Source organism: Babylonia areolata, chromosome 13, assembly GCF_041734735.1.
Source record: "Babylonia areolata isolate BAREFJ2019XMU chromosome 13, ASM4173473v1, whole genome shotgun sequence".
In the NCBI taxonomy this organism is placed as follows: domain Eukaryota; kingdom Metazoa; phylum Mollusca; class Gastropoda; order Neogastropoda; family Buccinidae; genus Babylonia; species Babylonia areolata.
The window spans coordinates 12,632,740-12,657,739 of NC_134888.1; the positions used below are offsets into that span (position 1 = coordinate 12,632,740).

General features: G+C 44.2%; 1 protein-coding gene across 1 annotated transcript in view; it reads right to left on the minus strand.

Moving 5' to 3' along the window:
• LOC143288831 (carbohydrate sulfotransferase 10-like) overlaps positions 1-25,000 on the minus strand; it is a 51,553-nt gene that overhangs the window by 6,970 nt on the left and 19,583 nt on the right. The window contains exons 3-4 of the mRNA XM_076597476.1: positions 7,007-7,170; positions 6,053-6,282 (exon numbers count right to left, since the gene is read on the minus strand). Of these exons, the coding sequence (XP_076453591.1) occupies positions 6,053-6,282; positions 7,007-7,170 (394 nt within the window). The remainder of the gene's footprint in view (positions 1-6,052; positions 6,283-7,006; positions 7,171-25,000) is intronic.

Genomic DNA, 25,000 nt, shown 5'->3' on the forward strand with positions numbered 1-25,000 from the left:
ATACCGTATTTTGCAAACCGGCTGTAAAATTAACAAAACAAGGCAGACGAATCTGGTGGAGTTTGTTTAATTAGAAATGTTTTTTTTTCCTTTTGTCAAAGAAATTAAGTGTAGCTACACGAATATTCTTTGCTTCTTATTGGATAAACAAGTCTATGGAACTGATAAAGATATAATTTATGTGTGTGCATGTATTCCACCAGAAAATTCCCCTGTCTATGCCCGTTTAAATGTTGACAATGGTATTTCTGTTCTGGAAGAATTTCGTACTGATACAATTGCATCGTTTGATGACGTCTACATAATTTTATGTGGTGACTTGAATGGAAGAACATCTAACATTTTCCCTGCAAACCAAAGTGCAACTGACCAATTTTCAGAGCTCTCTAATGATACTGTTGTAAGGTGCTCTGAGGATACAACATTGAACTCTTACGGGAAGAACATCTTAAATGTGTGTACTGCATTTGGTTTGTGCATTATTAATGCTGTTTGTAATGGCGATCAGGAAGGTCGTTATACATTCATATCAAAATCAGGATATAGCGTGGTTGATTATTTCATTGTTTCTGAAGATTTTTTTGCCTTTGTTTTGGAGTATGGTCAACTGGGGGTTGTAGATAGGACTGAATCAGACCACTTACCACTGGAAATACAATTATAACTAAGAAAATGTTCACAGAAAATTATGACTGGGGTTATGACAATGGATATCAGTTAGTTAATATGATGAGTTCAGAAAAATGTAGTGAACAGTTGACATTTGCATTACGTCTATTGGAAGTTGATATAAATGTAGCATTGAAAATGTTCAATGACTTACTAAAAGAAAATGCTGAATACATGAAAAAAAATGTGTTAATGGACTTTGGAAAGTTAATGAATGGTATGATGCTGAGTGCAGAAATGCTAAGCGGCATGTCAAAAGATTACTGAGGATATGTCGTAGAACGAAAGACAAGGGTGATGGCTTAACTTATTGTAATACTAAAAAGGAATATTAGCGTTTACTGAAGAAGAAGAAGGGCGATTTCGATAGGACTGTTCTTGATAATCTCGTCAAATCCATTTCAGATCAAAAGGTATTCTGGCAAAATATGCGTAAACTTTTTAAATCAAAATTTCAGCCTCATAACGATACAAGTGTTGAGCAGTGGTTTCATCATTTTCAAAGTGTGCTAGAAAAAGTAGTTCAAGAAGAATTATCTGAGAGTGTGCCAGACAACGATGATGGTTTTCTAGACAGACCAATTTCAAAGGAAGAGGTACTTTCTGCTATCAGGAAATTGAAAATGGGTAAATCTAGTGGTCCTGACGGTATTATTGCAGAGATGTTAAAATATGCTGGTGATCTAGTTGTTGACTTTCTTGTTAAGTTGTTCAATGTTCTTTTTGATAAGGGTCAATATCCGGATAACTGGTCAGAGAATATCATCGTTCCTCTTTTTAAGAAGGGTAATATGAATGATCCAAACAATTATAGAGGAATATCGTTGTGTGATATTAGCAGTAAGCTTTATAGTTTTGTTATAAACAATAGATTACAAGAATGGGTTGATCAGAATAATAGTACAGGGGAATACCAGGCGGGTTTTAAGAGAGATTACTCTACTATTGATCAAATGTTTACATTATTAGCACTTATTCAAAAACAATTTTGTTCAAACAGAAAATTGTACGTAGCTTTTATAGATTTTGAGAAGGCATTTGATTCAGTTTCGAGAAAATTGCTGTGGCCATTTCTTCTGAAAAATGGTATAAATGGTAAGTAAATGCTTAAGATGCATGTATGATACTATTAAAGCTAGAGTAAGGCGTGGTGATAAACTTACAGAATACATTAATTGTACAAGTGGCGTAAAACAGGGTGATGTTTGTAGTCCTGTGTTATTGACTCACTTGTGTAAACAAAGTGAGTCTATGTTTTAACCCAGTGTCTAGTTGTCTGTGTGTGTGTGTGTGTCTGTGTGTCCGTGGTAAACTTTAACATTGACATTTTCTCTGCAACTACTTTGTCAGTTGACACAAAATTTGGCATAAAAAAAGGAACAATTCAGTTTTTTCCAGTCATTTTGTTTAAAACAATATTGCGCCTCTGGGATGGGCACAAAAAAAATAAAGAATGAAGCCTAATTATATGCAAACTGCATTTACTGTTATATTTTTATTTTTTGTATTCTCTAAACTTGGCACTTTGATCTGATATTCTGACCCAACAGCTAGAGCAGTCATTATTATCATTTTTTGTTCAAACAGGAATTTCTTTTGCTAAGCATGGAAGTTTTATTTATTTTGCAAACGTTTTGGTGCAGATAGTAAAAAAGGGAAATTACTCTGTAATGGTAGTGGAGTTAATTTGCTTTAAACTGATCTTTCTCATCTTAAACATTACATTTTGAAACAAGAGAGGCAAGGCCTTCAAGACTCACTTGTGAAGCACTTTTTAAAAAAAAATCCAAGCTTTTTATGTATTGAGTATAATTTCAAAATGTAATGTTTAAGATGAAAAAGATCAGTTTAAAGCAAACTAAGTTCCCCCAGCAGAGTAATTTCCCTTGTTTTACTGTCTACACCAAAACGTTTGCAATAAATAAAACTTCCATGCTTAGCAAAAGAAGTTCCTGTTTGAACAAAAAATGATAATAATGACAGATCTTTTGTTGGGTCGAATATCAGATCAAAATGCCAAGTTTAGAGAATACAAAAAATATAAATATAACAGTAAATGCATTATACTCAATACATAAAAAGCTTGGATTTTTTTAAAAAGTGTATCACAAGTGGGTCTTGAAGGCCTTGCCTTTCTTGTTTTCATTATTTGTTATACGAATTGACGCTTGAAATAATTCAAAATGGTCGGCATGGTGCCAGACTGGATAATAGTCTTGTAGAGCTCTTCATACTTTTGTTTGCTGATGATGTTTTGTTATTATCCGAAACAGTTGTTGGCCTCCAGTCTCAATTAAACAGTTTAGCCAGAGGGACATCAAATTTGAAGCTCTAAGTGAATTTGAGTAAAAGCAACACTGTGGTCTTTAGAAAAGGTGGTTATTTGGCTGCTTGTGAGAAATGGTATTATAATGGTACTGAGATGGGAGTTGTGAATTCATATAAATACCTTGGTATATATTTTTCAACGAAACTCAGTTTTAAGTTTGCAGGGCTAAAAGATGTCTTCTGTCTATATTAAGTAAGTTGTATAAACTTAACAATACTTCTCTGAACTTATATATAAAATTGTTTGATATTCAGTTACAATCAGTGGCTCTCTATGGAGCTGAATTATGGAGTCTTGAATCTAGTTAATCAGTGGTTGAGAAAGTTCATTTGTTTGCATTAAAAAGATACCTTGGCGTCAGCATGAAAACTCCAAACGATTTAGTGTACAGAGAACTTGGAAGGTTTCCTATTTGTATCAATGCTGTTGTTCGAAGTATAAGATATTGGTTCAGATTAGTACAAATGGATGAAAACAGATTACCGTCAAAAGCTTATAAATCGTTGTTGTTACTGGACGAAAAAGGAAAAACCAACTGGGTAACAAGTCCGAAACGTTCTATGTAATAATGGGTTCTTGTATGTTTGGGAATATTAGAGGGTAGGATGCATGCAAACTTTTATTAGGACATTTCAGTCAAAGACTCATTAATGTTAGATAGCAACAGTGGGAAGAACACATGAATTCAAGTGATTTAAGACACTTCCCACCGCCGAACCTTATATCTTATTGAATATGAATAGACATGTGAGGAATGCGTTGACAAAATTTAGATTGGGGATGTCGGAAATTGCTGTACATAGTTCCCGATACAGTTACGAGAAAGATGAAATATGTCCATTGTGTAAAGAAGAAACTTAAGATGAAATCCACTTTGTATTACGCTGCCACTATCTTCCACGATTTAAGAACAAAATTTATACCACACATTTATCACGATAGGCAGAACCTGTTTTCGTTACAAATGCTCTTGTCATCAAAAAAAGAAAATATAATGATAAGTTTATCTCTCTCTATATATACAACGCTTTGAAGAGGCGTGAGAACGCAACAAAATTATTCGATGCCAGAGAGTAAGGCAATGACGATTGCTTTTTGATGCTTGTTTGTTTTGTTGTTTTTCTCTTGGAGTCTGAATATTTACTTGTTCACGCAATACTTTTGTGTCCGTATGTTGTGTGTATGCTAACAATATTCATAACACTATAATTATAAGGTAGAAAATCTTCTTTACTTTTGTCTAACCCCTTCAAATGGGGCGATGGCCTTATATTGAATAAATCGTTCGTTCGTTCTCTGTCTCTGTCTCTCTGTCTCTGTCCCTGTCTCTGTCTGTCTGTCTGTCTGTCTGTCTGTCTGTCTGTCTGTCTGTCTGTCTCTCTCTCTCTCTCTCTCTCTCTCTCTCTCTATCTCATTTTCCTCTAAGATCTGTGTTTGAGAACAAGATAACAACTATCCCCATGACAAAGGAAACTTTTTTGGTAAAAAAATAAATGAAGGGGGGCTCCCTATATGAAAAGATCCGTGGAGATAATATGATTGCATTATGGCCTTTTAAAATTTGATTCTCTCTCTCTCTCTCTCTCTCTCTCTCTCTCTCTCTCTCTCTCTGTGTTAATTAAAAAAAATTAAATTGTAAATGTAAAGGGCTCAGAGTACACTATTATTGGATTTAGCGATATATGAACAAATTTATTATCATTATTATCACCATCATCATCATCATTATGATCAAGATAATCATCATCATCACCTATCTATGTATCTGTCTGTCTGTCTATCTATCTATCTATCTATCTATCTATCTATCTAACTGTCTGTCTGTCTATCTATCTGTCTATACACACGTAAGTTTTAATGATATGAATATATAGGCCTATGTATGTATGTATGCATGTAGGCCTATGTACACACACACACACACACACACACACACACACACATATATATATATATATATATATGTAATGTGTGTGTGCAATGATATGAATATATAGGCCTATATATATAATGTGTGTGTGTGATGATATGAATATATAAGCCTATGTATGTACGTATGCATGTAGGCCTATGTATATATATATATATATATATATATATATATATATATATATATATATTATGTGTGTGTATCTATATAATTATATGAATATATATATATATATATATATATATATATATATATATATATATATGTATATGTTTGTGTGTGTGTGTGTGTGTGTGTGTGTGTGTGTGTGTGTGTGTGTGTGTGTGTAAAACACAAGGTAAAGCCTGCAACTGCTAGCGCATACAAACACTTTCAATAGGGGTAGATCCGGCATTCTCTCTCTCTCTCACCCTCTCTGTATATATATATATATATATATATATATATATATATGTGTGTGTGTGTGTGTGTGTGTGTGTGTGTGTGTGTGTACGTTAAAATGAGGTGTTATCTCAACTTATGATACTCTGATCATATCACCAATGAACAAGTTCGCCAAACCTTCCAGCACTTTGGATCTTATAAAGATCTGTTGACACAAAATCCAGTGACCTTGCTGAACCAATCTTCCAAGGAACTGTTGAAGGAGGGAGACGGAGGAGAAGACAGAAACAATGTTGGACTGACAACACTGCAGAATGGACAGGGAAGCCATTCGCAGAGACCCAGGCTTTGACACGCAACCGACAGACCTGGAGGAATCTGGTGAATAGTTTTTCTGTGTGGTGCCCCAGTCACTTTTCACAGATTTGAGGGAGGATTTATTTCCCCCACCCCCCACCCCCCCGCCACTCCCGTCCATATATATATATATATGCAAAAGTCTGAACTGTAGCAGCTACTTCAATACACTGAAATGAACATCCTGGTACCCGACCTAAAACCATCTGTTTGGTATTTTGTTCTTTTCAAGCTTGGAAGGCCTGCACACTGCACACTTCCATCCACCCCTTCACACACACATGCATGTCTAGTCAGTTTGTTAGATTACTGGACTATACCACAGTTACAAACAAATACATCCCCCAGGCCCCCATTCACACACACACATTCCAAACCATTACTCGCTCCAGAGGCGACTCCAAGGATCTCGCGCGAACATGACGCGGCGCGTGTGGAAGATGACGTCATGCTCACGTTCGTCATCGAAGCGCAGACTTTTCTTTTTGCCGCCATGCAGATGGACAAAGATTCTGTCAATGTCGAAGGGTGACTTCACTGGTTTGGAGGTCCACGGACTGTAGGCGTCATCGTGAAGATAGAAGAATATCCGTTTCCAGAACGTGCACCCCACCTGGAATTAAGTGGTAAATGGTAGAAAACGGCACGTTCTAGTAACCTTTCTATCATTCAAAATGTGCTGTTTATAGCCCCGGCCTCCTGGGCACTGCTTGTTACCGCACGCTAGGGCTGCCCTGCCTGGACCTGATCAGTTATGACCATGGACCTGGTGTATACCCACTGTACCATTCTCTGTCAGGACCTCATCAGTTATGACCATGGCCCTGGTGTATACCCTCCGTACCATTCTCTGTCAGGACTGGCAAAAAAAGCGAAGCACGTGTTCACCGTTAAAGATGGTGCTCACAAATATCACTAACAACCAGGCACATTCACTGTTTTCAGGCGTTATCTCTAATGGATCCGTCACTTGACTTAGAAAGTGGGGAACACAGGTAAGCTAGGTTGCCTCTTCAGTTTACGTTCTAGGTAGCCTTTTAGCATGCATAATTCTTCTAGATAACCCTTTCGCTTTAGCATGCATCCATGATAGCTTTGGGGTTCTGTCCTTTTCTCATGGGTACTACCATGTCACATTAGGACAGACTCCCTGTCTCTGTAAGCATATCCGTTTGTTTACCCATGAAGACACTGAAAATCGCAAAACCAAGAGATTCTGAATCAGTTTTTACATGAATGTGGTCGCGTGTGTGTATGTGAACAGAGTGGGAAAGACAGACAGACAGAGAGAGGGAAAGACAGACAGACAGAGAGGGGGGATGTCAAGCATTCCTCACTTTAGGTACCCAGCAGACGGTGAGGTTGGCAGGCAGATAGACCAGTGGGTTTTGAACCAGACCGGGTACTCCCCCAGAGTCCTGCACAGTGTCACACACAGTCTGGTAGTGTGACCACCGGGCCCCAAACACACCGCTTATGACGTCAGCTCCTGGTCTGGTGGCTGTGACATGACATCACGTCATCAGGTTGACAGTGCGGAAAACATTTATTTTCATATTGTTCTAAATGTGCACCAAGAGACAAACAAGACAGGCAGCCAGGAAGTCAGGTCATGATGATGGACCTGAGACATGCACTGCACGTGCACGTAACGCCAGTCTGAAATCATGTCATGGTTTCTGCACCAAACATTTGCCATATAGTGCCTACTTTATGATGAGACAAAAATGATCACTTGTCCTTTTATACTGACGCAAAGCTGATGACTTGTCCTGTAATCACAAATACATGAACGTTTTACATTCTTCCCCGTTCGTCATTCAGCGCGAACATCAGCAGACAGATGGACGTGTTGACATTGGGGAGTTTCCTGATCTACCTTTGCTGTGGAAACAATACCAGCTGCTGTTGGATGACGGGTTTGGGGAGTGGGTGCTTCTGACTTTCACCTAAAACATTCCAGTGTGTTCTTCTTTTTCTTCGTTCGTGGGCTGCAACGCCCACGTTCACTCGTATGTACACGAGTGGGCTTTTACGTGTATGACCGTTTTTGCCCCGCCATATAGGCAGCCAGATTCTGTTTTCGGGGGTGTGCATGATGGGCATGTTCTTGTTTCCATAACCCACCGAACGCTGACATGGATTACAGGATCTTTAACGTGCGTATTTGATCTTCTGCTTGCGTATACACACACAAAGGGGTTCAGACACAAGCTGGTCTGCACATTTGTTGGCCTAGGAGAACGGAAAAATCTCCACCCTTTACCCAGCAGGAGCCGTTACCGACATTCGTACCCGGGACCCTCAGATTGAAAATCCAATCGTCTATTGCGCGCGTAGTTTTATTTATATTTCCAATATACGATTTTACCACACATCACTATCCATACCAGAATACCTAAATAAACAAACGCACACACCAGTGATCCTCAGATTGAAAGTCCAACGTTTTAATTAACCACTCAGCTATTGCGCCCGTCTCCAGTGTGTTCAGTGGATGACAGATCAGGAGAGTTGGCTTGCCAGTTCACTCTGACAAACTGGTCATTTTGCAGAAAGCTGGCAACGATGCCAGGACGCTGAGGAATGGCATGGTCATCAAAGAGGATGGCACCTTTCTCCTCTGTCTGTTGGGCGAACAGCGTCTTTGCCCAGTCAGTCGTGGTTGCGGCTACCGTTCGCTGCCATTGTCTCTGCAGTGCTGTTGCTGCATAAAGAAACAGAAAGGTCAGCGATATCGGCGGGTGGTTGTCCGGTGTAACGTCCTGAAACTGCCCCCCTTACCAGTTTAACTCCCGGGAGTTAATCTGGGTTTGCACTAAATCAGCCCCCCAACAGGACTAGAACAGCCCCCCGGGGAGTCAATTTTGCACTCGCCCAAAACAGCACTTCCCCTTTGGGAGTTAAACAGGACCTGGCCCAGAACAGCCCCCCTAAGACATCTGGGGAGTTAATCTGGTACCGGACTGGAACAGCCACCCACTGGAGAGTTAAATTAAACCTGGCCCAGAACAGCCCCCTCCCCCTCCTGGAGAGTTAAACTGGCACCGGCCCAAAACAGACCCCCCTAGAGAGTTAAACTGGACTTGGCCTAGAGCACCCCCCCCCCCCTTCTCCTGGGGAGTTAATCTGGCTCCAGCCTGGAAAGCCCCCCTAGAGAGTTAAACTGGTCCTGGCCGAAAACAGCTCCCCCCCCCTCCTCCTGGGGAGTTAATCTGGAACCAGCCTAAAACAGCCCCTCTGGAGAGTTAAACTGGACCTGTCCCAGAACAGCCCCCACTCTCCTGGGGAGTTAATCTGGCTGCAGCCCCCTTAGAGAGTTAAACTGGACCTGTCCCAGAACAGCCCCCCCCCCCTCTCCTGGGGAGTTAACCCGGCTCCAGCCTGGAACAACCCCCCCGTAGGGTTAAACTGCACCTGTCCTAGAACAGCCCCTCCCCCTCTCCTGGGGAGTTAATCTGGCTCCAGCCTGGAACAGCCCCCTGGAGATTTAAACTGGATCTGTCCAAGAACAGTCCCCCACCCTCCTCCTGGGGAGTTAATCTGGCTCTAGCCTGGAGAGTTAAACTGGACCTGTCCCAGAACAGCGCCCCCCTCTCCTGACCAGTTAATAAGGCTCAAGCCTGGAACAGCCCCTCTGGAGATTTAAACTGGACCTGTCCCAGAACAGCCCCCCCCCCCTCTCATGTGGAGTTAATCTGGCTCAAGCCTGGAACAGCCCCTCTGGAGATTTAAACTGGACCTGTCCCAGAACAGCCCCCTCCCCCCCTCTCATGTGGAGTTAATCTGGCTCAATCCTGGAACAGACCCCCTGGAGAGTTAAACTGGACCTGTCCCAGAACAGCCCCCCTCCTCCTGGGTAGTTAATCTGGCTCCAGCCTGGAGAGTTAAACTGGACCTGTCCCAGAACAGCCCCCCCCCCCCCTCTCATGAGGAGTTAATCTGGCTCAAGCCTGGAACAGCCCCCCCTGGAGAGTTAAACTGGACCTGTCCCAAAACAGCCCCCCCCCTCTCCTGGGGATTAATCTAGCTCCAGCCTGGAACAGCCCCTCTGAAGATTTAAACTGGACCTGTCCCAGAACAGCCCCCCCCCCTCTCATGTGGAGTTAATCTGGCTCAAGCCTGGAACAGCCCCTCTGGAGATTTAAACTGGACCTGTCCCAGAACAGCCCCCCCCCCTCTCATGTGGAGTTAATCTGGCTCAAGCCTGGAACAGACCCCCTGGAGAGTTAAACTGGACCTGTCCCAGAACAGCCCCCCTCCTCCTTGGGAGTTAATCTGGCTCCAGCCTGGAGAGTTAAACTGGACCTGTCCCAGTACAGCCTCCCCCCACCTCTCCTGGGGAGTTATTCTGGCTCCAGCCTGGAGAGTTAAACTGGACCTGTCCCAGAACAGCCCCCCTCCTCCTGGGGAGTTAATCTGGCCCCAGCCTGGAGAGTTAAACTGGACCTGTCCCAGAACAGCCCCCCTCCTCCTGGGGAGTTAATCTGGCCCCAGCCTGGAGAGTTAAACTGGACCTGTCCCAGAACAGCCCCCCTCCTCCTGGGGAGTTAATCTAGCTCCAGCCTGGAGAGTTAAACTGGACCTGTCCCAGAACACCCCCCCCCCCCCTCTCATGAGGAGTTAATCTGGCTCAAGCCTGGAACAGCCCCTCCTGGAGAGTTAAACTGGACCTGTCCCAGAACAGCTCACCCCCCCTCCTGGGGATTAATCTAGCTCCAGCCTGGAACAGCCCCTCTGAAGATTTAAACTGGACCTGTCCCAGTACAGCCTCCCCCCACCTCTCCTGGGGAGTTATTCTGGCTCAAGCCTGGAACAGCCCCCCTGGAGAGTTAAACTGGACCTGTCCTAGAACAGCCCCTCCCCCCTCCTCCTGGGGAGTTAATCTGGAACCAGCCTAGAACACCGACAGATAAGCCTGCCTGCCTACTCATACGTCGGTCCGACGTGAGACTCCATCATCCTCATCAGCCTGGAACAGCCCCCCTGGAGAGTTAAACTGGTCCTGGCCCAAAACAGCTCCTCCCCCCATCCTTCTAGGAAGTTTATCTGGCACCAGCCCAGAACAGCCACCGTGGAGAGGAAAACTAGACCTCCACCAGAACAAACTCCATCCTCCTAGGAAGTTTATCTTGCAACAGCCTAGAATAGCCCCCTGGAGCACCGGCCCAAAACAGCCACCCTAGAGAGTTAAACTGGACCTGGCCCAGAACAGCTCTCCTGGAGAGTTAAACTGAACCTGGCCCAGAACAGCCCCTTAAGAGTTAAACTGGACGTGGCCCAAAACAGAGCCCCTCCTGGGGAGTTCATCTGGCACTGGCCCAGAACAGCCCCCCTGGAGAGTTAAACTGGACCTGTACCAAAACAGCCCCCCCTAGAGAGTTGAAGTGGAGCTGGTTAAAACAGCCTCCCTTCTGGGGAGTTAGTCTAGTACTAGCCCAGAACAGCCCCCCTAGAGAGTTAAAGTGGACCTGGTTAAAACAGCCTCCCATCTGGGGAGTTAGTCTAGTACTAGCCCAGAACAGCCCCCCTACAGAGTGATGGAGAGTCCAGTTTGTATATACATTTGAAGATTGTTTTTCTTGTGTCTAAAATCAGATTTATTCCACAGAGGGAGTGGGGTGGGGGCAGGTCCAGTTTAACTCTCCAAGGGGAGCGTGGGGGAGGGGGGGGGGCTGTTCTGGACCAGGTTTAATTTAACTCTCCAGTGGGTGGTTGTTCCAGTCAGGTGCCAGATTAACTCCCCAGATGTCTTAGGCTTCTGTTCTGGAACAGGTCCAGTTTAACTCTCCAAGGGGGAGGGGGGGGTGTTCTGGACCAGGTCCAGTTTAACTCTCAAAAGGGGGGGGGGGTGTACTGGACCAGGTCCAGTTTAACTCTCCGTGGGGGTGGAGAGGCGGGAGGCTGTTCCTGACCAGGTCCAATTTAACTCTCCAAGGGAGGTGGGGGTGGGGGGGCGGGGGGGGGGGGGGCTGTTCCTGACCAGGTCCAGTTTAACTCTCCAGGGGGAGGGGGCTGTTCTGGACTAGGTCTAGTTTGACTCTCCAGGGGGGGGGGGGGGCTGTTCTGAACCAGGTCCAGTTTAACTCTCCAAGGGGGGCGGGGGAGGTGGCTGTTTTGGACCAGGTCCAGTTTAACTCTACAAGGGGGGAGGGGGGTCTGTTCTGGACCAGGTCCAGTTTAACTGTCCAATGGGGGAGGGGGGGGGGCTCTTCTGGACCAGGTCCAGTTTAACTCCCCAGATGTCTTAGGGGGGCTGTTCTTGACCAGGTCCAGTTTAACTCTCCAAGGAGGTGGGGGTGGGGGGGGGGGGGGGGGGGGGCTGTTCCTGACCAGGTCCAGTTTAACTCTCCAAGAGGGGTGGTGGGTGGCGGTCCAGTTAAAGTCTGTAAGGGGAGGCTGTTATGGACCAGGTCCAGTTTAACTGTCCAAGGGGGGAGGGGAGGCTGTTTAGGACCAGGTCCAGTTTAACTCTCCAAGGGGGGTGGGGGTGGGGGTGCCTGTTTAACTCCCCAAGGGGAGTGGAGGGGCTGTTCTGGACCAGGTTTAATTTAACTCTCCAGTGGGTGGCTGTTCCAGTCTGGTGCCTGATTAACTCCCCAGTTGTCTTAGGGGGGCTGTTCTGGAACAGGTCCAGTTTAACTCTTCAAGGGGAGGGGGGGGGGGGGCTGTTCTGGACCAGGTTTAATTTAACTCTCCAGTGGGTGGTTGTTCCAGTCCGGTGCCTGATTAACTCCCCAGATGTCTTAGGGGTCTGTTCTGGACCAGGTCCAGTTTAACTCTCCAAGGGGGGACGGGGGTCTGTTCTGGACCAGGTCCAGTTTAACTCTCCAATGGGGGAAGGGGGGCTGTTCTGGACCAGGTCTAGTTTAACTCTCCAAGGGGGGGTGGGGGTGGGAGGTGGCTGTTCTGGACCAGGTCCAGTTTAACTCTCCAAGGGGGGGGGGGGGGGGGGAGCTGTTCTGGACCAGGTCCAGTTTAGCTCTCCAAGAGGGGAGGGGAGGCTGTTTTGGACCAGGTTCAGTTTAACTCTCCAAGGGAGGGGGAGGGATGGGGGCTGTTCTGGACTAGGTCCAATTTAACTCTCCAAGAGGTGTGGGGGTGAGGGTGCCAGTTTAACTCTCCAAGGGGGGTGGAGGGGCTGTTCTGGACCAGGTTTAATTTAACTCTCCAGTGGGTGGCTGTTCCAGTCCGGTGCCTGATTAATTCCCCAGGGGAGGGGGGGGGGCTGTTCTGGGCCAGGTCAAGTTTAACTCTCCGAGGGGGGGGGGGGGGGCGTTTCTGGACCAGGTCCAGATTAAGTCTACAAGGGGTCGGGGGGGGGGGGGGGAGTGTCTGTTCCGGACCAGGTCCAGTTTAACTCTCCAAGCTTGAAGGGGGGTCTGTTCTGGACCAGGTCCAGTTTAACTCTTCAAGGGGGGGGGGGGGGGGGGGGGGGCGCTGTTCTGGGTCAGGTCCAGTTTAACTCTCCAAGGGGGGTGGGGGTGGGTGGCTGTTTTGGACCAGGTCCAGTTTAACTCCCCGGGGGTGGGGGGGGGGGGGGGGGGGGCGATTCTGGACCAGGTCCTGTTTAACTCTAGAAGGGGTGGGTGGGGGTTCTGTTCTGGACCAGGTCCAGTTTAACTCTCCAAGCGGGGGTGGGGGTGGGGTGGGGGGGGGAGGCTGTTTTGGACCAGGTCCAGCTTAACTCTCCAAGAGGTGTGGGGGTGAGGGTGCCAGTTTAACTCTCCAAGGGGTGTGGAGGGGCTGTTCTGGACCAGGTTTAATTTAACTCTCCAGTGGGTGGCTGTTCCAGTCTGGTGCCTGATTAACTCCCCAGATGTCTTAGGGGGGCTGTTCTGGACCAGGTCCAGTTTAACTCTCCAAGGAGGGGGGGGGGGGAGCTGTTCTGGACCAGGTCCAGTTTAACTCTCCAAGGAGGGGGGTAGCTGTTCTGGACCAGGTCCAGTTTAACTCTGCAAGGGGGGGGGGGGGGGCTGTTCTGAACCAGGTCCAGTTTAACTCTCCAGGGGGTGGTGGTGGTGGGGGGGGGGGCTGTTCAGGACCAGTTCCAGTTTAACTCTCCAAGGGGTGTGCGGGGGTGGCTGTTTTGGACCAGGTCCAGTTTAACTCTAGAAGGGGTGGGGTGGGGAGGGGAGTCTGTTCTGGACCAGGTCCAGTTTAACTCTCCAAGGGGGGAGGGGGGGGGCTGTTCTGGACCAAGTCCAGTTTAACTCTCCATGGGCTGTTGAGGGCCAGTGCCAGATTAGCTCCACAGATAGGGGGCAGTTTTAGACCAGGTCCAGTTTAACTCTCCGGGGTGGGGGGAGGGTCTGTTCTGGGCAGGTACCAGATTAACTCCCCATATTAGCTTTCGCTTTTTGTGCTCCATGTTCTGATGTTCGCTGCAAAATGTTTCTGGTTGAATAATGTTGTGGGCCAGGTCCAATTTAACTCTCTTGGTGGGTTGTTCTGGGCCGATGGCAGATTAACTCCCCAGGTGGGGGGCTGTTTTGATGCAGGTCCAGTTTAACTCTCTGGAGTGCTGTTTTTGGCTGGTACCAGATTAACTCTCCAGGAGGGGGGCTGTTCTGGGCCAGGTCCAGTTTAAACTTCGGGGGTGGGGGCGGGAGGGGGGAGGGGGGGGGCTGTTCTGGGCCAGGGTCAGTTTAACTGTCGGGGGGGGGCTGTTACGTGCTAGTACCAGATGAACTCCCCAGAAGTGAGGCTGTTTTGGGCCAGGTCCAGTTCAACTCTCTAGGGGGGCTGTTCTGGGCCAGTGCCAGATGAACTCCCCAGAAGGGCCAGGTCCAGTTTAACTCTCCAGGGGGGGCTGTTCTGGGCCTGTCCTGGAATAACTCTCCACTTGCGCCAGTTTAACTCCCAGGGAGTCATTTTGATGTGAAAATTTTGGGCCCAGAAGAACTCCCGGGAGTCAGTTTGGAACAGCATCAGTTTAACTCTCCAAGGGGTTTGGGGGCTGATCTCGCACTGCCCCATATGAACTCCCCGGAGTTAGAGTCAAAATTTTTAGGTTCAAAACAACTCCCCGGGAGTAATTCTGAGACTGGTAGGGGTTCATTCTGGAACAGGCCTAATAAACAGAAAGAGGAGATGGGGGGCCCGTTCTAGACCTGTTAGGGGGGCTGCTTTGGTGCAGACCCAGATTAACTCCCGGGAATTAATCTGGAACAGTGCCAGACTGACTCCCGGGAGTTAAACTAGAAAGGGGGGCAGTTTTAGCACGTTACACCGGCACACATATCGACCCATCCCACGTATGTTGAGTAGGCGGCAGATATGGTGAACGTTCTGCAAACTGTATCATATAGACCCCTGTGTCTGCATGAAATCCCACAGGGGATAGGCACGATGCATTACGGGCATTGCCGTCTTGGAAAATGGCTCCAGGACCAACAGCCCGCAGACCTCGCTGGATTAGAAGGCACACAATAAGGAGTTCCACATCTTTCTTTCAAGTCTACCTTTATTGCCGTCTGCAGTCACTGACGTCTCACAGAAGTCGCAGCCATACGATTACCGAGGGTGGAGAGAGCACGTTTCGGAGCGTCCCGAGCAGGGGACCTTTGTGTTGCCCGTAGCTTCAGTTCGTTACTGCAGCCCAGGGATGACAGAGTGAGCATGGATCTTTTTGGAGGCGTTGTTTCGGCCCTGACTTCCACGATTTGTTGTTGTTGTTGTTGACAACCCCCCACCCCACCATCCCCCCCTTGTACACAAGATTATATTCTGACATTTCACAACGTTGTGATTCAACATTCACAGAGCAAAACATTTAGTCCATCAATGAACATCGAAAAAATCATTAACTTATTGAGATACAATGTTGTTGTTTTTAATATGATAATACTTACAATAGTAATAATAAGAAGAATAACAATAACAAATAATAAAGAACCAGAAAAAAATGAAATATTGACAGTGATAACAAATGTCCACATAATGGCATGTATTCGTAATGACAAAGCTTCAAGGAGTTTTTATAAAGTGTTATTAAAGGATTACTATAATTGGGTTACGCTGCTGGTCAGTCATCTGCTTGGCATATGTGGTGTAGCGTATATGGATTTGACCGAAAGCAGTGACGCCTCCTTGAGCAACTGATACTGATATAATTGTGATATCAATTACCTGTGGCGGCTAACTTCTTTTATTAAATGTACAAACACGTCAAATTTTGCAGTATATTCATTTCTGATATTGTTATAAATCCTATCAAACATGCATCATTCATATAATGTATTATGATGACAGTTTTCATTTTACTCAATGTTCTATTACCAACACAGAGTATGGTAGCCATTTTAAAAAAAAAAGCAAAATCACAGTAATTCATTTCCATTGTGTGTACATGCTTTTCTAACTTGTATGTATACTTAAGGTCAAGCAGGAATGCTTGCAGAGTTGGTGTTATTTGATTGATCCTACTCCTATGCATAAAAAATTGCCCATAATAACATTAAATTAAAAGCATCATCCGTTTTATTTTCATCATCAGTTCCAAACAATACCAATTCAAAGTTAAATGACAGTCGTTCACAGTTTTCACATTTCTCTCTCAATAACTTATTAAAATCCTACCAAAAGGTTTGCGAAACTGGACAAAACCATAATTAATTTTGCACTGTGTCTTTTTCAAGGTAACAAAAGTTACATTTGTCATCAGCTACACCCATGTTTTTTTGTTGTTGTTTTTTATCAATATTTGACACTAAAATTCCATGACATAGTCTAAGATGAAACCATTTCATCTTTATTTCTTTGGTTCTGTATATCTTTTTCAATGTTTTCTTCCAATCAGTCTGAGTACCTAACCTATTTTCCCATTTCATAAAAAGCTTTCATATAAAAAATTTCGTTTTTCTCCAAGATTATGTCGTAATAAATCCGTGTTCCCTTTTTTACCCCACAAATGGTTTCTAACGCCTTACTATTTCCATTGTTGTGAGGACTGTCTTATACTATATTTCTTTTTCTGGCGTATTCTTTGATTGATTGAATGCAACTAAGGTAATTCGTTCTTATTCTCCACTTCTTAAACAAGTCTTTCTTCCTTAAAATTTGACAGTTTTCATCTAGAATATCACGCACGTAAAAATGCATATTTTTTTGCTGTCCAGCTTTTAAAGTGAAAAGGATTGTTGTCGAATCTAAATCTGGCATTGAAAAAGGTGGGTTCAGCTGATAACTCTTTAGCTGTTATACAGTTCAGTGTGTGTGTTGAAATTGTCATAAGCCTTCATAACATTTTTCCAAAAATTATCATAATTATCTTTTAAGAACCTCTTCGAGCCATAACAGTTTAACCTAGCTATTTCCGGGCAAGTGGTTTGTAATATTCTTTTCCATTTGAAATTTCCTACAAAGAGTTTCCTTACCCAAGACAGTCTCAGTGCTTGTATAAATGCGTGTATGTTTGGTAATCCAATGCCCCCATTTTCAATACTGTGAACTGAGTGTATTCGTTTTATTTTGTCCGGCTTCTTGTCCCATGCAAACTCAAAACACATATTCTGAAGTTTTTAAATTTCACTGTCTGGTGGGTTTGGTAAAAACATCCACAGGTACACTAGTTCAAACAGTATGAGGGATTTTAATATGGCTACCCTTCCTAGCGGTGTACACGATCGTTAAACCAAATCTTGAATGAATTTCTCACTTCCATTAATTTTGTCTTCTACGTTAAATTCTGTCAAATGCGATGGATCATTCATAAACCAAATGCCGAGGATTTTAAATTTCTTAGGATTCCAATTCATACGTTTTTCTGTTACATACTTTACATTTGAATTCTTATTTCTACCTAACCATGCATTAACTGTTTTTTCAACATTTAATTTTAAACCTGAAATTTCTTCAAAAGAATTTAATGCATCAAATAAATTTTTGTAAGACTTTCTGTCTCCTTCTAGCGTGAATGAAGTGTCATCTGCAAACTGGCTTATTTTGAATTCTATGTCTGAAATCTTCCCGAAATTTACACGCTAGTATCTCTGCACACAATACAAACAAATAGGGTGATAGTGGATCCCCTTGTCTACACCCTCTGCCTATGGGGAAGCTTCGAGACCTTTTTCCATTAACTAGGTTTTGATATTATTATAAAAGGCATGTATCCATTGTCTGATATCCTTTCCAAAACTAAACGCTTTCAGAACATTTTGAATATAATTCCAATTGACAGAGTCAAAAGCTTTCTCAAAGTCTATGGAGACTAAAATGCCAGACAGATTTCTTTTTTCTAGGTAGTGTATCATGTCATACAATGTTCGTATATTGTCTCCTATGTACCGTCCTGCTATAAACCCTGTTTGGTCCTCGTGAATAATTTTGGTAATACTCTTTTCATCCGGTTTGCAACACAGGTTGACTCAATTTTATAAGTGACGTTAAGGAGAGAAATTGGTCACCAGTTTGTTAAGTATTCCCTAAGTTTATCTCCCTTCGGCAAGCATATTCCTTGTCCTTCTTTTTGTGTGATAGACATTTCCCCTTCAGTAAAGCCCTCATTTAGTGATCGAATTACAAAATCCCCTAGCTGTCTCCAAAAGAACTTAAAGAAATTAACAGTCATTTCGTCAGTTCCTGGGCTTTTGTCGTTTTGCATTTTTTTTGTTAATGCTTGTGAAGCTTCTTCTTTACTTATCAGTCCCTCTAGTTCGTCATACTTCCACGATTTGTTATACTTCCAGCTGAGCCACGAGCAAAATGGAGCCAGAACTGTATGAATCTTAAAGAGAGTTTGAATATCTCGTTTGGCCACCCAGTACAATAGTGAGGGAGGGAAAGACAACTTTACAATGCGAAGACTTCTGTGAGAGTTGCATTCTGTACTTTTTGGCTGTGATGTGTAAATCTAATTCCACATTTCATTCAACAATGATGGATGAGTCTGAAAAGCAGAGGCAATCCTGAATGTAGATTTCCCTTTTTAACTTGGACTTGTACACTGCCACGTGTTGTGTCAAGCCAGCTGCTGACTGGAAGTGATGCAACTTCATTCCACCCCTTCATTCATCTGTCATCTGTTTGGAACGAAGAAAAATCCTAGCATGTCCTTTTTGAGTATTGGTTTGTTTGTTTATTCTGTCTGTCTGTCACACACACACACACACACACACACACACACTTTGGTTATTCAGCTCCATAGCGGTTCCGCAAACTGTGATCACGAACTGAGACTCACTGACTGGCTGGAGGAGTTTTGCCATACTGATCTGATCCCCCTCTTTCTCTCTCCTGCCCCTCTCTCTCTCTCTCTCTCTCTCTCTCTAACCCATTCAGCTACTTTTGGCTGTGCGAAATGAATGCATTTTCTACACTGTGCATGGCGATTAACTCATTAATCTTGGAATTAACGAAACTTGATAACAATACTTTGCTGAAAAAAAAGAACTATAAAAGTCATTCTACATTCTATTTTCATATCTTCGACTCTCTTACTGCATGCATGTATGTCTGTATGCATCTGTGTGTGTGTGGTGTGTATGTGCGCACTAGTGTGTGCATGTGTTTGTGCGTTTGAAGTCAAAATAATCCACATTGAGAGTAAAAGAGTAACTCACAGAGCTTTCTTCCTGCACCCAGAAAGAAAGAGAAGACACACTTAGAAGGCAGAAGACCAGTCAGTACGTGCAAGAAACAATAAATGACGTCGGGGAAAGGTAAAAGTAAAGGTAAAAGTAAACACACCGAATAACAGGTACACAGGAATAGCAAACGCCCAATTCAGAGAAACGAGAAGAAGAGGCTTACTTCAATTGCATAACATTCTGGGTGAGAGAGACAGACAGACAGAGACAGACTGAGAGAGAGAGGTCAGCCTCCAGTGAATCGCAGCCCTTTCGGGACCTCACGTCACTGGATCTCATTTTGCGCAATTTCCCCGAGGAGTTGACAGACATCCATTTAATTTTTTGCCAAAGCAACACAGCTTTCTGTCACTGCTTGCTCAGACATTTTTTAGATTACTGATATGAACACAACGCTTGTAATGCTCTCTCTCTCTTTCTCTCTCTCTCTTTCTCTCTCTCTCTACACACACACAGAGACACACAGAGAGAGTCACAAAGTAAAATGGAGAAGAGAACAGAAATTCCTCTTCCTGTTTTTCCCATGAGGCAAGAGAAGTGTCTCTTTATGACATGTGTGACGCGGGTGCGCATGACATAAAATGGTGACAGTGGTTTCACTCATCAGGAGAGAAAGAGTGCTGGAGAAGGATATATATATATATATATATATATATATATATATATATATTATATGTATATAACTGATATATTATCTGATAAGTATACAGACAGATATACACGCAGATGGGCATTAGTAATGGGTAGATAGATAGAAAAATTGATAGATATAATTATAGACAAACTGAGCGACAGGGAGATAAAGACAACAAGAAATGAGAGGAATAAATGAACTTTTTCTGGAGACAAAGGAAGATGTGCCGACGGACACACACACAGCCAGCCAGACGGATGATTCTTTGTCACATTAAGACAAAGTTTTTTACTATGAGAAACACAGTGACAAGTATGTGTAACATGAAAGCATTGCATGACTTAAATACGAATGGTGTATATCGATAATATTACACAAAATAAAGAAATAAGATGATCAGAAAACGAATGATCTAGATAAACATATAAATGTGTGTGAACACATGTTGTTCCTCCATTCCCTTTCTTCATAGTGCCGGCTCAGTCATACATGTTGGGCCTCATCGTCACTTCAAGAGTAATGGAAAAATCCTGTCCTCGCTGCCACGGTTTTATTTCAGGCCGCACAGAGACTGGCAGCCACAGCACACACAATTTCCCTCTGATCAATGGAAATCAATCTTCTCCTCAAAAAAGAAACGCAACGCAGATGAAAACAAGAACAACAACAAAGCCAAGCTGCCTACGCTGAAACGTTGCAGAATGTCAGAGGGGCGTGGGTGTGAAGGTCAGGCACGTGTAAGGCGCGAGACACGCTCTGTTAGCGTCTGTCCGGGAGGGGTGGGGGTGGGGGGGCCGGGGAGGGGGGATTACGGGGGGTGAGGGGTGGGGGTGGGGGAGCAGGGGGGGAGGGCGGTGACGCCTGCACTGGAGGGGGCCGGGAAGAGGGGAGAAAGATGGCGGACTACGAGTGCAAGGAATGCTTTCTTCTGGAATCCGCTTTGCTTGACTCCACAATTTGGCCAGCACTGTCCTTCTGTTCCTCTTCTTTCTTTTTGTATGTATATATGTATGCATGTATGTATGTCGGACGCGCGTTCTCCCACATAATAAAAATGTAGATCAAAATTTCAACGGCTTTCCTGCTTCGAGAGATCGTAACAAACACTCCACATAAAAATCTATTTTCGATAATCTCCTTTGTTAGGCTTAGTTTCTTTAGTATTAACAATTGAATTACTGCGATTATACAATGACATTGTGTAAAACAGCATGAATTGATCCAGACAATATTTATATGATCACCGTAAAATCAAGAAACGAACAAAACATAACAAACGAATTTGTGCAGAAAATTTGCGCAGGTTTGTGCCATACCGTCTTTGCCACATCGGGTCCGCATAACACGAATATCCAAACAACTCATATGTATACGTTAGTATCTTTTAACCTATCCCCGCCATCTCCATGACTATACTGCTTAGATATTTGATAACCAAAGTAGCCAGGCCTAAAGTTTGTATAACTATCCACAGTGACGGACTTTTCAGGCAAGATGGCTGACCAACAAGTGCCGCCAACTAGAATTTTCAGTATGTTCATTCTACTTAAATCAATATCGTCATTAATTCATTCGGTGTGTAGTTTGTGTCATTGTGTGTGTTCTGTCCAGATTTTCCTTTTCTATTCTTTGAACTGCGGACAAGAAACAGAACAACGTGCTATCCTAACACCACAAGCTAACGTTCTGGCAACGAACCGGAAACGACCAGAATTCTTTTAGGAAACCTTGCGGATCCTGAGGCTAAACGGAATAAACCAGAGACTGAACGTTTACGATCCGGAAATAATCGGAAGGGTTTACAACCGATAATTGAGTGGAATTTTTTTTTTCTGTACGTTTGATTAATTGGGAAAAAAACGAATTGACGGTCAAGGTATTTCCAGAGAAAATGACTTTGTTAATAGTTTATCACATTCACACGCACACGCATACACCCACGCGCGCGCGAGCGCGCGCACAGACATACTCATACATATACACGCGGACACACAGACAACCGAAACACAGGGTCATTACATGTATTCATGTTTCGTGTCAACACACGTCAGCTAAAAAATGACAAGTGATCATACACATCATCAGCGATTCTATTGAGTGCATATGTGAGCTGGGCATAAAGTACATGATATAACATACACCAGGAAAAGACCCATGTGTAAGTTATGCGTTGAACATTAGAGAACACGTCATTTTTCTATCACAAAAAAAAACATATGATTAAAGGTTTGTGAACGGATGTGTCTTTCGCCTCGCGCGCGTGTAAACAAAGTGGGTCGATGTCATGACACGATGTGTGTGTGTGTGTGCGCGCGCGCGCGCGTGTGTGTTTAACTTCATCGTTTGTAATTTCACGACTGCTGGTGGTGACAGGACGGTAGGTATGAATATGATCTTTCAAGTCTTCACATCTATGATGATATGGTAAGCAGGTGAGAGGTCCAGGTGCAAGGGAGAGAGAGGTCTTGTATATAATTTTCATCACAGCAGGTACAGTGATTAGTCATGGTGAAAACAAAATCCATGTCAACAGACAAGGTCAAGGTCACAGCATAATGTATTATGTAAAAGGATGAGAGAACTTGGGTTTTTCATCCACTTTTCATTAAACATGATATTGTGCTTTGTTTTGGCCAGAACGCACACACACACACACACACACACACACACACACACACACACACACACGAGGTAAAAAGTCAGTGTGCCTATTCCTCACATGATCGGCTTTGCTTGTTGTTTGTGTTTACTTTTTTTCTTTCATGATTTTTTAGTTGGATTGAGTCTTAAAGGTTCGGTTCTCTTGTTCTTGTGGTCCTCTTCTTTTCTTCGGCCAATGAAGACAGCTACTCGTGGAGCACTTTAACAAAAGAAAATGAGAAATGATTGAAAAATACCCCAAACAAAACTGTCCTCCGCGGGTTGGCATGCAACTGAGGCAGAGAGAGAGAGGGGGGGGGGAGAGGGAGAGAGAGAGAAGGGGGGAGAGAGAGAGAGAGACAGAGGGAAAGACACAGAGAGAGGGGCGTAGAGAGAGAAAGGGAGAGAGAGAGAGAGAGGTCAGCTTCCAGTGAATCGCAGCTCTTTCGGGACCCTGAAAAAAAGTAGTGCATCACATCACTGGATCTCTTTTTGTGCAATTTCCCCGAGGAGTTGACAGACATTCATTCTCTGCCAGAGCAACACGGTTTTCGGTCATTGCTTGCTCAGACATTTTTGTATTATTGATATGAACACAACGCTTGTAACGCTCTCTCTCTCTCTCTCTCTCTCTCTCTCTGCCAACACAGCGTCTGTGAGGAACTGGGTTCCAATTCCGGTGTCGCTTCTGCCAAGTTCGACCGGAACACCAAACTAAGTGTCTGGTCATTCGGATGAAACACGCACTTGGTGCACTGAAAAAGAATGTATGGCAATATAAGTGTCGTCATCTGGCAAATCTCTGATAAGTACACAAATGTATATGCATGCAGTCAAGGCCTGACAAAGCACTTTGGGTGATGCTGCTGATCAGTCATCTGCCTATCAGATGAGGTGTAACGTTACACGGTTTTGTCTGAACGCAGTGACACCTCCTTGAGAAAATGAAACCGAATCCCACTCAAGAGCTGTGGAACAGATCATTACACAATAACAGCCCCATTCCTTTTCCTCTTTTAACCTTTTATGCACTGTAAACGTTTAGTTGAAAGTTCTTTTGGAGATATATTTTGTTGTGCGTTTCCGAAGGGATCTCCAAAGGTGAACTGTCTGTAACGCGAAAAGAAGAAATTATGATTATCTTCTGAAAAGAGACAAACCTAGGCAATTGATTGATGGAGACAAAGCACGAATTTCGTCTCGTAAATACGTTGGGAGATATCTGAGAAAATACATTTCTTAGATAAAGAATAAAGAAGAGATCTTCCCATGTCTACTGTTATCTAGTACATACCGACTGTCTAGATTACCATATTAATCCCTGTCGAAATTCTCACCTTATGAATTCGACTATCGTTGAGTTTTGTGTTTCATCGACAATGTTGCCAAACGTTTCTCTGACACGGAGTTCCACCTTTCCTGGCCAGTCGTCTGTCATTGAAAGATACGGCACAGTTAAGAAAACCAAGATTGTATTTCAGATCGAATCAAATACTTTCCGTCAGCTGAAGGAACCACTGATACCCATTTCCATCCCTGGTCTTCCATTCCACCCACCTCCTATATATGGGCCTTCCCCAGCAAGTATTGACGTCTCATCTATCCGGTGCTAAGTTCCTATCGTCTCTCAGCTCATGATCACTGATCCCCAGGGGAGTAACGGACACGTTCCTCTCTCACGGTGAGATGAACGATGACAATGCGGAGGCAGCCGCGCTGTTGGACAGAGGAGTTGGGTGGTAGGTGTTGGACTGGGTGACAGCTGTCTTCTTTCTCTGTCAGGTTGTCTCGCCTGTCTCCCCTTCCTCTTCTCCGGCGTTACATTTCGTGATAGAGCTGTGTCGACTCACAGGATGTACAGTTTATCTGAATTCAATACGCATTACATCATTCACGGTGTAGATAAAAACAACAACTATTACTTCACGATGGAGGACCTGACCAGACTGTGAGAAGAAGAAAGCTGTGACAAAGGACCAATATTTTGACAGGCCTTGCATACTAAGCCTTCAGTACGGAGTATCTGTTTCTTCATCTGTCAGTAAAACTGTGCAGGAAACTAAAACATCATTTCCCGATTTTTTTTGCGCAGCATCGATTATGGAACGAAGACTAACGGATTAGATTTAGTGGTGATCCTAATCACTATCCATATCCACAGGATTTTCAATGCGTTATCACCGGGAGATATGGTAAAAAAGTATCAGCGTCTTCTTCTTCTTCCTCGTTCGCCTCCCATTAGATGAGCAGCCCGGTGTCCTCGATGAAGGCTGCCGTCCGTCGCAGCTCCTCCAGGGTGCCGTACAGCTTGGCTTCCACTGCTGTCGGTGTTGGCCAGTATTTCCTCCTGGATGCTGCATGCGTCGTACAGTCTTGAAGGATGTGGTCGGTTGTCATTGGTCCCTCACCACAAGGGCACTCTCCACTCTGTCCAATCCAAATTTTGTGTGCATGTGGTGGAGCAG